The sequence below is a fragment of the Belonocnema kinseyi genome, chromosome 4 (assembly GCF_010883055.1).
Source record: "Belonocnema kinseyi isolate 2016_QV_RU_SX_M_011 chromosome 4, B_treatae_v1, whole genome shotgun sequence".
NCBI lineage: Eukaryota > Metazoa > Arthropoda > Insecta > Hymenoptera > Cynipidae > Belonocnema > Belonocnema kinseyi.
The window spans coordinates 43,917,722-43,931,274 of NC_046660.1; the positions used below are offsets into that span (position 1 = coordinate 43,917,722).

General features: G+C 26.9%; 1 protein-coding gene across 1 annotated transcript in view; it reads right to left on the bottom strand.

Annotated features, from left to right (window-relative positions):
- LOC117170871 (surfactin synthase subunit 2) overlaps positions 1-13,553 on the bottom strand; it is a 74,569-nt gene that overhangs the window by 32,588 nt on the left and 28,428 nt on the right. The window contains exons 4-7 of the mRNA XM_033357915.1: positions 6,305-6,460; positions 3,207-3,433; positions 789-851; positions 465-702 (exon numbers count right to left, since the gene is read on the bottom strand). Of these exons, the coding sequence (XP_033213806.1) occupies positions 465-702; positions 789-851; positions 3,207-3,433; positions 6,305-6,460 (684 nt within the window). The remainder of the gene's footprint in view (positions 1-464; positions 703-788; positions 852-3,206; positions 3,434-6,304; positions 6,461-13,553) is intronic.

Below are 13,553 nucleotides of genomic sequence, written 5' to 3' on the forward strand. Positions count from 1 at the left end.
ATAATTTCAAAAGTACCTCCCCAACACAAATTCGGAGCTGCACACTTTCCATTCAGAACTGCACACTTGTGCAGAGCTGCACGTTAGATTATGCTCTGGACTTTTCAATTGTGCAAATAAATATCTTTTTTGAAGGCATCATGTTGCACTATTTTTTTATGGAAGTACACTATTTTAAAAGTATACTCATACATTTTCAGGTTTAAATAATTAAAATTGCATGAGTTATGAATTTTTTAGTAAAAAAACCCATTTTTTCACTTTTCCACCATAATTTTTTTAACAAACTTGAAACTAATAAATGGCTATAAAATCAACTTTACCTTATAAAAGATACCTTAAACTATATCGGATAATTTTATTATAATAATATATTCAATAGAGGTTAAGTAATACATGATTAAATACGCTGGGGTGATAAACAACCACGACGCACTTTACCGTTATTTTTACCATGTATGCACTTTGGGGGTAAAAATTGATTTTCTCACCTATGGGAACTTTGTCTATTCCCAACAACTGAGTTTCTTCACTTATTAGATGGAACGTAACATCTCCCATGACTTCTGTGCTTCCATAAAAATTAGCTAATAATTTCTCATTATTACCGAATCTTGAAAAAAATTCTTGAGCCAAGGAAATTGGGAGTGTTTCGCCAGAACATACCCACAATCTCAAAGACGAAAGGGCTTCTTTTCGGTTCTAAAATTATAAAAGAAAATTATTGAAAGAATTCAAAATTAGATAGAATAATTCAAATGTTTGAAAAAATTTATTTTACCAATTACCTCAAGGCTTAAATACATGAGTATTGATTGAAGTAAGGACGGTACCAGAACCAGGCGTTGAATCTGCAATAAAACATTTTAATTATGAACCGCCCTAAATTAAATTTTATAGGTAGGTTTTATTGGATTGAAATTTGGAAAAAATGTAACCTTATTTAGGGTATTTCGAGAAAAATTGTTCCATTTCTGAAGGTAATTTAGGACATGGTCGGAAATTCTTTTTTAATTTTAAAATGTTCATTTCGAACAATTTGTGAACAATTAGGAAAATTTGTCGTTAAAAATAAAATTTTTAAGATTCCTTATATTTTGTGGTTAAAAATAAAAAAATCTGAAGTTTTCAAATTTTACACTATTATAAATCAACTATTCTTATATTAAATGAAAAATATTTCATTCAAATTATTAAAAATATTTTTCATGTAGAAATAATATCCGCTTTTATAGCCTTCATGTAGGTATATAAATATAAATAGGTAATAACGTATAATAATTGTAATTAGAAATAACAAAACTAATTTTTAACTGTTAAAATAATAATTATTTGTTTAAATAATTTATTTTTCCTGTAACTCATGAAAAGTTCTTTTTTTTTGATAAATAATGGAGTTAATGAATTTAAGAACAATATTAATTATTTAACATATTTGGCAATTCCCTAAATAATTATTATTTGTTCGAGCAATTTTTCCCCTGTAAATCGTGAAAAGTTATTTTCTTAAATCAATAACAAAATAGACGAATATTGAAAGTAATCTATTTATTTAAGGATATGTGGTAATAACTTAACCGGAGCTAATTTTTTTAAACAATTTTTTCTCCCCAAAAAATTTGACAAGCTACAACTTGCTGAAATTAATAACGGGGTTAATAAATTCTTAGCGTGACACATTTTGTAAAATTAAGTTTTCAATTATTTAAACAATTTTCATTTGTTAAAATTTGTTCAAATGTAAAATTTGTGAATTTTCTATTTTCTGGAACACACGACGCAGTTTATGAATGTTAAAAGTAATATTTTTTGTGGAAGACTGTTTGCAATTATTCAAACAATTATTAATCATTCACTTGCGCCTATGCACAGAAATGGTGGAGAAAATTCAATTTACTTCAAATCCCTTAGGATATGTAGCTCATTCTTCATAATTATATTTCCTCGGAAGCCATGAACTAATTTTTTAAACAAAGTTTTTTTCAGTTACGTTACAAATAGTTATTTTTTCAGACCGATCTTGTTGGGAAAAGAAAATACTGTTAATAAGAGACATTGTGTAAGAGATTCGAGAAACTAGAATTGTCTGGAAATAATAAATTTCCATAATTTATTCGAAAGAAATTACACAAATTTAAATTAATTATATAAAATTATACTAAGTTAAACAAAAAGAATTATTTTTGACATTTCGTTTATACGGTAAATTAGTAATTTTTACGATTAACTAAAACAAAATTGTTTAAACAACGAATGATAGTTTAAACAATAAAAAATTAGTTAAAAGTACTTGGAAACTTGTTTCTGAACGAACAAAAATATAGTTAATGTTGCAAAAATGATAGAAAAAGATTGTCTTTAGCATGAATTTCATATAAAACTGCTTTTTTCTTTTGTAGGCATTTTCTGGGCACAATATAAGAGTATTTAGGTCGGGACTAGAATTAAAAGTTATTGGAGAGAAATTATTCCTAGGAAATTCCTTAAGAAGTCAATAAATTTAAATTTACAAACAGTTCATAACAAGTACTTTTTTCCATTTTTTATGGAAACCGAGCTTATTCTATTTAAGCCCTATGTCGATTTTACAATGCCTGAGCAACAGGTTAATGATGAATAATTTAAAAGAAAAATATAGAATTTATTTTGCCTGAAAATCAGAAATCGAAAGTCGAATTTGTATATATAATTTACTAATATATGTAAAATAATTAATTTAATGTAATTAACAGTTAATATACTGTTTGTTTTCGTAAATTTAAATTAATATTAATAATTTTTCTTTTATTTGTGCCCTTAATTAATGAATATACACTGCATGTATCATTATCAAATGTAAGGAAGGTTTCCCCTACTCATATTTAGCCAAATGATAATTTTTAAAAATCCTAAGAAAATCCTGTATAAAAATAATGATTAAATTGTATTTGAAGGTCAACTTTTTAATTTTCACCTTGCAGAAGATTTCAAATTTTCTATCCAGAATTATTGAGAAAAAAAGAAGTTTTTATTTTAAAACATGTTTTTATGAAAATTGTACAGGTCAGGAGAGAAAAAGTCGAAACCATTTATTTTAAATGATTTCTTTTAACAATAAAAAAAAAACACTTTTTCGTACCACCAAAGAATCTTTGTTACCACATTCTGCGATGACGTGGACTTTCCTGTATAGTTCAGTAATTCGAATTTTATTTCTGTGTGCATACCTTGTGTTTTTCGAGCAAACGGACCAATTTTTCTGGATCTTTTGTAAGAAATCTTGGGACGACAACAATTGTTCGGCCCTGTAAGAGTGGTCCCCATATTTCGGGGGCACTGTCGACGAAAGTTAATGCTGTTTTAAAAACACAACGTTCTTCAGTAGGTTGATACGGCAATTCTCTCCATTGCCATTGCAGACGATTCATTAAAGTTGTGTGTGGCAATCTCACTCCTAAAACAATTTCTTTTTTGTTTACATAGAAATATTTTTTGATATTTTCTATTCTTCACCGGTAATCTAAAACAGTGGATGTCTACTATGGTAGTCTAAATTTTGTTCTTTCGACTTTCATACTTATTAGCCCCTCCCAATTTGTTTGAATCGACTAGAAAGTAAATTAAAATATATATAATTAGAGAGTTCGCAAGCCACGTAAAGTTTAACACGTATTATTTACTAAGAAAAATACGTTTTTGTAAGTTTTATTCATGATCGTCAATGTCAGGTGTATCGAGTATTTACCGTAGAGTACAAAAAAGCCCATAAGTGAAAAATGGGGTTTTTTAAAGCTTTTGTCGCTAATTATGATTTTTTTTGCATCCCAGTGGCCACAAAATTTGGCGATGTCTTGAAGACATCGTTACGACATCTTTACGACATTTTTACGACATTCTATGTCCGTGTCGTTTCGGTGTCTTTACTATATCGTAAAGACATCGTCAGATCATACGACGTTTTTACGATATCGTAAAGACACCTTAACGACATGGACATAAGACATCGTAAAGTTGTCGTAAAGAATTCGTAACGATGTCGTAAAGACGTCGCCAAATTTTGTGCCCACTGGGATTTTATTTTTGTACAAGTTGTCTATAATAAATGAAATATTGCTAAAACAATTGATTATTATCTTTTTGATGTTTATCTTTTTTTTTATTCATAACTAAGAACCAAAGTAATGTTAAAAATTTCAGGAAAAAATAAAAACTTTCTATCATCTCTATAAGAGAAGATATCATAAATAATAATAAACTGTTTTAAAAATTATATCCGTTAAATTGCATCACAATAATTATCTAACTTCAGATATAAATAAAGTGCACAAAAAAGTAAAAATTTCAGAAAAATATATTACAAAAAGGAAAGAGATTCTTCAAAAAATGATTCTCTCTGAGTTTTATTTATTTTTTATTCATAGCTAAAAAGTCAAACCAATGTTAACAATTTCAGAAAAATTTTCAACTTTCTAAAATTATTATAAGTAAAGATAGTTATAAGTAATGATCAATTCTTTAATGAATTACGTTTGTTTCATTGCATTATTAATTCCCTCAGTTTAAGTGCAAAGTGGACTAAAAATTGAAAATGTCGGGGAAAAAACAGAAAATTCCTAGCATTATTTAAAGAAAATAAGTTATCATCAAAGTTTGCAATTCTCAACAATTTGAGGTTGTGTTAGCGCTTTGCACCGGAAATTGGATTTATAAAAAAATATTTGGATTTCAAGGGCAATTATTCAGGATTTTACAGTTTTCATTTTTCTTAACTCTGTTGGACAGGATATTAAACTTTTTATAAATCCGCATCAAGATTTCTACTTTCTTTTTCTAATTCCAGGTTATCTTACGCGGTTTTAGACAGTAAGTAGAGTCAATGTAGGTACTTAGAAAAAACAATTATTAGATTTTAAAGATTAGAAATATTTTTTTAAATTTCGTTTTTTGGTTTTGTTATCGTTTTTTACCGAAAATTGACATTTTTATACAAAAAGCATTATGGTTCAAACAGGATTTGCAATTTTAACAGTTTTAGGATATACTAACATTTTTCAAAGGAAATCGGTTATTTTTAACAAAAAGCATTATATTCTAAAGAAGATTTTTAATTTTTGTTGTCGAAAATGATTGGTCTTTTTATTTTAAAAATTCATTGTAATTGTCAAATTATTATTATTTTTCAGATTATCATTCACACTCATTAAATTCACATTTTCTTAAACCTTTTTGGTTATTATTGAACTTCAAAGAAGATACAAAATTCCTAAACAATTTTAGATTTATGCTTGTGTTTTTAAAAGAGGGTTTACTATCTTGAATAATTTTTTAATATGTTAGTTTGTTTTGCCTAAAATTGATATTATTCATGAAAACTACAATGGCTTCATTGTCTATAAAGATATTATATTAATATGATATTAAAGTTAAGATATCAATTTTTCTAATTTACCGAAAAAATTATCCTAGCTTTTCTTTTTCATTATTTTAGACAATATACACTATAAAATAGAATAATTTTGCATTTATGTTAATTTTATTTTGGCTTGTTTGCTTGTTTTTTTTTTTAATTCTGTAAAAAATCTGAGTTATGTATTTTGCTAGGAATAAAATAATAAATATATTCCAAAACCAAAAAATACATTAGAAACTAAAGTTAAAATAAAATGAGCAATTCGTTTTAAAACTGAACTCGGAAGCCCACTTCATATTTTTTTTAATTTATGCAAAAATTCAGGGAAAATTTTTACAATAAAAGACAAAATTTATAGGGGAGCCATTTAACAAAATATAACCTACTTCATTCACCCCTTATTCACTGTTTTAACGTTTTGATGTTTTAATAAACTTAATTACAGCATAAGGGTGATTGCCAAAATTTTCCCATTTTTTACAAGATTTTCGAAAATTATAAAATTTACAAAGCACCATTAAAGGGATTTGATAAATCCTCAACTTTAAAATGTTAAAATCTACTTTTAATTTTTATTTTTTCGAACTTGATATAAATGATATCTGTAAATCTTAAATATTAATATAATTTTGGCAATATTATTTAGCTATTTTTAATTTAAAAAATTTTAATTTGGAACAGTCACGTGACAATATATGGTGAGTATTTTTTATTCATAATTTTAAAACGATGTCGTCTAAGATTGTAAACATTTAATCAATTATGCTTTCATACAAATACTTTTCGGAGATAATTTCAGAACAAATTTATTATTCAGAGAAAAAATGGAAAACTTGAATGGAATTTCATGGATTTTTTTCTTCAGAATTTATGTAGACACTCTATAAAATGTTTAAAAAAATATATTTTGTGTACCTTTTGGAACTCCTGTACTACCAGAAGTGTACAAAACAATCGCTAGTTGATCTGGACTTTCTTCATGTCTTAAAGGATCCTCCCATTCTTTGCATGATTCTGCCAAAAGTTGCTCATAATTTAGGAGAAATGTTCCATCGTAAATTGATCTGTCCACTGTCAAAGAAACATACACCTAATATAAATATCCTTCTTTCCAAGAAAGAAACATGTGAATTCTAATCAAATTTTATTTTCATCTGCCTTTTTCAACTATACATGTGTACCTTAGTAACCACACATGGGTATTCTGTACCCAGAGGTCTTTTGTAATGAAATTTTAAATATCTTAATGCAAAGGGATCAGATCTATTGCAACATTCGTCGATAATTGAAGAGTTTAACTACGCTTTAGGACACTTAAAATGACACTTAGACTATTAGTTCGTTTTTAGCCGCATTTTAAAAATTAGGTTGGGTCCTGTGGATCCAATTGTGGTCAGTACGTTCGGAAGTGATTTTTGGAGTCAATTTTTATTTTAGCGTATATTGACTTCAGATTAAATAATAAAGCCTAAAAAATATATTGAAATCGACGTAAAACCACGCTGTACTATTTGCAGTGCAAATAGTATTTTGTCTTAATTTCATTTCTACTATTTTTAATTTCAAGAATTTATCAATAATTTTGTAAAATTATTTTTTATAACTAGTATAATAGAGTATTTTGACAAAAACACATGATTCATTTTTTCCCTTTTTGCCGGCATTCATTCCTCAAAATAAATATACTTTTTGAATAATCTACTGAACTCTTATTTTCTTTATTGAAGCGGTACACAAGGAGAAGGCGTAACTAAATTTTTAGCCCTTAATATCGAAAATTAAAAAAGTTATGAATTTTTAAATGAAAATGGACTTTTTTCTACGTTTTGGACTTAAACATTGTTTAAAGTGTATTTAAATGTAATTTTTGGCAATACGACCTGCATGATCTCTTCAAGTTACTTCTTGGGAAGTTCTAAAAAAATGTTAAGTAAAAATACTCAATAGTTTTTTTTACATCGATATTTTTCGCCTGGGTCCATTGGACCTAAATGTGGTCAGCGTGTTACTCCACAGAAGTGTGGTCATTGAGGGTTAAACAATCCTAATAAGACACCATCATCATATGTATCAAAAGCGAGTGCCCTTTTTCGCACAGGGTTTAACATACCCTAAAAATGATCCTAAAATTGATCTGTTTACTGTCGAAGAAATAGATACATAATATAAATATCCTTCTTTGAAAGTCATAAATATGTGAATTTTAATAAAATTTTATTTTTATCAACCATGATTCATATAATTTATTAGTCATCAGATGATTGAAAAGCCATACATCAAACTATGTGGGTATCGGGAATCAAGTCATTAAACAATCATAATATGATACCATCATTATATATATTAACATACAGCGGCCTTTTGTGCAGGGTCCAACGTACACTAAAAATGACACTAAAAATGTATCTGCCACTGGCAAAGATAGAGATACTTAATATAAATATCGTTCTATTCAAAGAAAGAAATATGTAAATTTAAAAGAAATCTGATTTTTGCTTGCCTATTTCAACCATGATTTATATCATATATAAATGATCAAACGATTGAAAAGCCATATATTAATCTGTGTAGGTATCAGAAATCAAGTTATTACACAATCGTAATATGATACCATCATCACATATATTACAAGCCAGCGGCCTTTCGCACAGGGTTTATCGTACCTAAAAAATGTTACTAAAAATTGATATGTTCACTCTCAATGAAACAGATAACTTATATAAATATCCTTCTTTCAAAGGAAGAAATATGTCAATTAATTAAAGCATCGTTATATGATACAATTATCACATACACTAATGGAAAAAATTAAAGTATCAGAAAAATGTTCCAAATTTTTAGTGATTTTAAGGAATGCTGTATCTCAGCGAAAAATTGTTATATCAAGGTCTTAAAAAGTGGGTTTTGAAGCTTTACGTTTCTAGATTTGAGATTTTTTGGCAAAAAATAATTCGGTGCTACATTTTCCTTGCAATTTCAACATGTGTCGTAAGAAACAAATTTTGCAAATATTTCTGCTTTTTTTTAAGTCCACGAGCCAATGATCGCATAGAAAATTTAGCGGCAGTTATGAAAACTGACATAAATTTTCTACAAGATTCTGCCATGATCAAGGGCACCAATTTTTTTATCCATGAGATCATAAATTTCAGCATTAATTGTGAAAAAATAGGGAAAAATCCGAATTTTTTTTTATTTTAGACATGATTAGGACATGTTGAAGCGCAAAAAACGTGACCCTTTAATTTCCTCAAAAGTTTGACAGTTTGCAACAAGGAAACAGTTCGTAGGATCGAAATGTACATTTGCAGGGTTTATAGGGGGTTCTTCAACTATAAGAGGCACACTCAACATCAGTCATTTCATTAAGATTTGAAAAGCCATTGATGTTCTGAAAACCCATAAATATTTAACCATGTACCCCCTTTTGTTGGAGTTTGTAATTTTTGACCCCCCCCCCCCTTGTTCCCCGCTGGTACACCACAATCTTAATATTTGATATTCTAACCAAGGTTTATTTTCATTTAATTTAAAAACAGTTGAATTGAACCAAAAAATAATAATTTTTAAGAAAATACTTGAATGCTCATCAAAGAAAGATTTTTACGTCAATAAAGGAAATAATTTTTATGGAAAATGTAGAATTTTCAAGTAATAAAGATTAACTAAGTACAATTCAATTCTTAATCGAATATATTTTTAAACAAAAAGTTTAATTTTTAACCGGAAGAATTGGTTTTTCACTAAAAAAGACGAAGTTACGAAAAATACATCATTTTTGTATCAAATAGTGGAATTTTGAACCCAAAGGTATAAAGGTTAAACAAAAAATTTAATTTTTAATTAAATAGTTCAATTTTAAGTTAAAGACATTAATTTCTAACCCAAGAAAGAAATTATGAACAGAATACATCAACCTTAAGCAAATAATTGAATTTTACACCCAGAAGAGTAATTTTCTATCCAAAAAGGCAAATTTTCAACGAACTACATAAATTTTAAAGCGAATAGTTTAAATTTTAAAGTACAGAAAATCAATTTTCAACCAAAAGTGGAATACTTGAATTCTCATTCAAAATCATTAATTTTCAATAAAAAAAAACAATCTTCCATAAATAAGTTGGATTTTCCACCTCATATAGTAGAATTTTCTACTAAATTGTTGCATATTCAAGACCAAAAGACAAATTTTCAATTTTTAACTCAAAAATATGAATTCTCAACAAAAAACTTCATATTCAATCAAATAGTTAGATTTTCAGTTTAAAAAAATTAATTTTTTCCACTAAAAGGGCATTTTCAACAAATCAGTTCAATTTCCAGCTAAAAAAGATATGAATTTTTGACACAAAGTATAATAGTTGATGTTTCAACAAAGAATTATTTTTGTTTTAATAATAGTGAATTGAAATTAACAAAAAAAGAACTAATTGTCAATAAAGTACTTGAATGCTCAAATTTTTTTTAACCAAATTCTTAATAAAATGGAGAAATTTTTATTTTTATTAAAATTCCATAAAAAAAGTAATTTTCAATTAAGAAAAGCGAATTTAAAAAAAAAACAGGCGATTTTTCTACCGATTAGCTGAATTTTGCATCATCTTGTCAAATTTTGCAGCCAAAAGCAATAATTGTCTATAAAACAGCTGAATTTTCAACAAAGAAATTGAATTTTATACTAAATAGTTGCATTTTTTCTGCATTGTTTTAGCCAAAAAGAAGGTTTTTTTGTTAATTTAAATAAAAAATGATGTATTAGAATCCAAATTCAACAGATTGGGCCTCAAAATTTTCTCTCAAACCCGTTTCCGAATTTCAAATTTCCAAATTATGAATATCTCGATCGTGAAAAATATATGCGAATATTTCTAAGTACTGTGATTGAAACGAGTTTAATCAATTAATATTCAAACATTTAATTCAAGTAAAAGATTTGCATGATGTAACAATTAATAAGGTTGTGAATAGCAATTGCATTAATAAAAGAATCCATCATCTATTTCAATGAAATTTAAAAAATAATAATAATCATCGGTAAATTAAAAGTATCCACCAGACAGCTCTTAGAAAATTTTACCGCTAAATTTCCTTCCATTCATCATTAAAAAGAGCATCAAGAAATCGCATTTAGTGCTTCCTGCTATAAATTATACGTATTGTAATTTTTTCTGAGCTGATGAAGTCTTAGAGAAAAAGCATAGTTCTCAATGCCAAATAAGTAAATCTTTGAAACCATAAACAAATGGATGGAAAAAATGAATAAATATGTATAGAAAGAAAATAACCGGAAAAAGTAGTTATTTCAGACCTCCTCTATACGAGACTTGTCGCAGACAGCAAGGTTTTTCCTTAAACTGGTTTTCATGTAGGTGAATATAATGATAAAGTTTAACATATTTCTAGATGTATGAATCATAAACAACTTCTCAGATAGAGGAGTGTTCGCCTGCTTTCAATTTAAGTTAGTTGACATATTAAAATCAGATATCTGAAAAAAGAGTTTTTCTATAATTTCAAGATTAAAAATAATATTACTAATGATGAAATCTCAAATAAAAAGCATTAATTTGAATTAAAATATGGTAAAACTTGCAATAAACATTTAATTGAAAATATTTGTATACAATTAAATTATAAATCAAAAAGCATAAGTTGTGAAAACAATTGTTGAAAATACAAGCATTTCTGACACAAATATTTACGATGATTATTTACTTATTTTTCAATTTGGAAACAGCAAACTTGTAGGGGATTTTTTTCCTAACAAATGAGTCATGATTTATTAAAATTTAACTATTTTTTTTACTTGCAAGAAGTGGTAGTAAAAAAATGAATGACATAAACTATGGTTGACATTATTATTTTGCGTAAGTTTTAAATTTTTTTCCTAAAAAATCTTGTTCAATTTTTAATTTTTAAATTGATAAAAAACTTTTTTTTACTAGAGACCTGTTTTTATGACGAGAAACGTTTGATTCACAACATTAAAGTATTACATAAAGTTTCTTTTTGAAATTTTAACCATGTAGCAATTGATTTTTTTGGCCAAAAAGGAGGATGTTTCTGCGAAAAGAGGATTTTCTAAACCAAGAAAGTATTTTAGTCAAAAAAGAAAAAAAATGTCTAAAATTTTGATTTTTTAAATCAAAAAGACGAACTTTTTACGAACCAGTTGAATTTTCAAACAGATAATTGAATTTTCAACTAACAACACCAATTTTTTATTAAAAAAGATCAATTTTGAACAACAAAAAAGCATGAATTTTTTATTAAATGCTTGAACTTTAAAAAAGAATATTATGTTTTTAACCAAATTCTTGAATTTTTAAACCAAACAGTGGAATTTTTCACGATGGAGTTGAAATTTTAAACCGGAAATTTGAATTTTAAACAAAGAAGTTATTTTAGTCAAAAAGAAATTTTTTTTACAAATCAGTGGAGTTTTTATCCAGATAATTGGATTTTCAACCAATAGGAAAAATTTTATTCTACAAAAAAAAATCTTTAACATAAAAAAATTTACATTTTTAACCAAAAACTTACTACTTCAACAAAGGAGATTAGTTTTTTACTAAATTGTTGAATTTTTAAGTCCAAAAGTAGAAGTTTCTACCAAGAGTTACAATTTTAACCCGCTAATTTGAATTTGAAACTCAGAAGTTAATTTTAAAACACAGATTCGAATTTTTAACGAAGAAAGTAGTTTCGTTCAAATAGAGAAAAAATGTAATCTAAAATGTTAAAATTTCAAGCCAAAAAGAGAAGTTTTTTTACAAACTAGTTGAATTTTGAATAAGTAATCGAATTTTTAACTAGGAAGAAGAATTTTCTACAAAAAAAGAGAAATTTCAGAAGAAGAAAAACATACATTTTTAATTAAACACATGCATTTTCAACCAAGAAGATTAATCTTCTACCAAAAAGACGAATTGTCAAAAAATTACATGAATTGCCTACAAAATTGTTACATTTTTAGGCCAAAAAGACGAATTTTCTACAAAAAAGTAAAAATCCTTAACCGAAAATATGAATTTCCCACACAAAAGTTAATTTCTGGACGACCCCTTTTTTGTGTATTCATTTATTATTATTATTTCATAAATTGATGCTTATTTCAAGTAACATTAATTATAATATTAGTAGGTACTGCTAATATTGTTAGCTAAATCATAAATAAATTAATGTAATAAAATTTGTTTTTTTCTTAGTGATTTGTAGTTTTGAAAGTATTTTACGTAAAAAATGGTTTATTCATAAATCATAAATAATTTTATGAAAAATAAGCATGAAAAAGATTTACATTTAAAAACGACAAAAGACTCCGCTTCATTGTGTATCGGCCTGTGAAAATTTCTATTTCAATGTGGTGGACCTAAAATAACAGTATGAATTTAATGATAATCAGTGATAACCCTCGGCTGTATCAGACTTTATTAGAAGCACTCGCATGTGTCTGGACGTTTGGCCACCGGAAAGGAATACTGCATAAAACCACCTTCCGCAATAATTAGTTAATTTACGATGGTTTATACTTTTAAAAATGATTGAATTTGGGGTTCTTTGTTTAGTTCTTCATTTTTAATAATAAAAATAATCGTCGCAAAAAAGGCTTATGCAATAAATATCGAAATTAATTGGGTTAACTGCTTGAAATCGGTGTAGTAAAAGGTAATGAGTTTTCGCAATTTTGTCAGGTCAAAGATTATTATCTGGTATGCTGGTTCACATGTTATGAATTTAATGGCTTTCAAATGTTGCTATTCCATACATAAAAGTAGAAGTGACAGTCCAGGTATCTGGTACTTTTACACTCTATTAAGTTGGTAATGCGCATTTTTTGCTATAACGGAAGAAAATTACCATTTTTCCAGAAATGACTAGCATGCACCTCAGAAATATTTTAATAGATAAAAATTAGTGAATGAAAAAAGTTAAGGCAGTGGGAATCGAACACGCAACTTTCCGACTATGAACCCGAAGCGTTATTGCCTGAGCTACCAGCCGATCGGAAGTATTTTTTGCCAAAATCTATATGGCTTACAACTTACAACTAATTCTATGTTTAGATGAATTATGCAAAAATTAACGACAATCTTTATGCAAAAGTTGTATTTTCAAAAAAAAATCAACATAGAATAACTTTCCTTTTAACAACTTGAAGTGC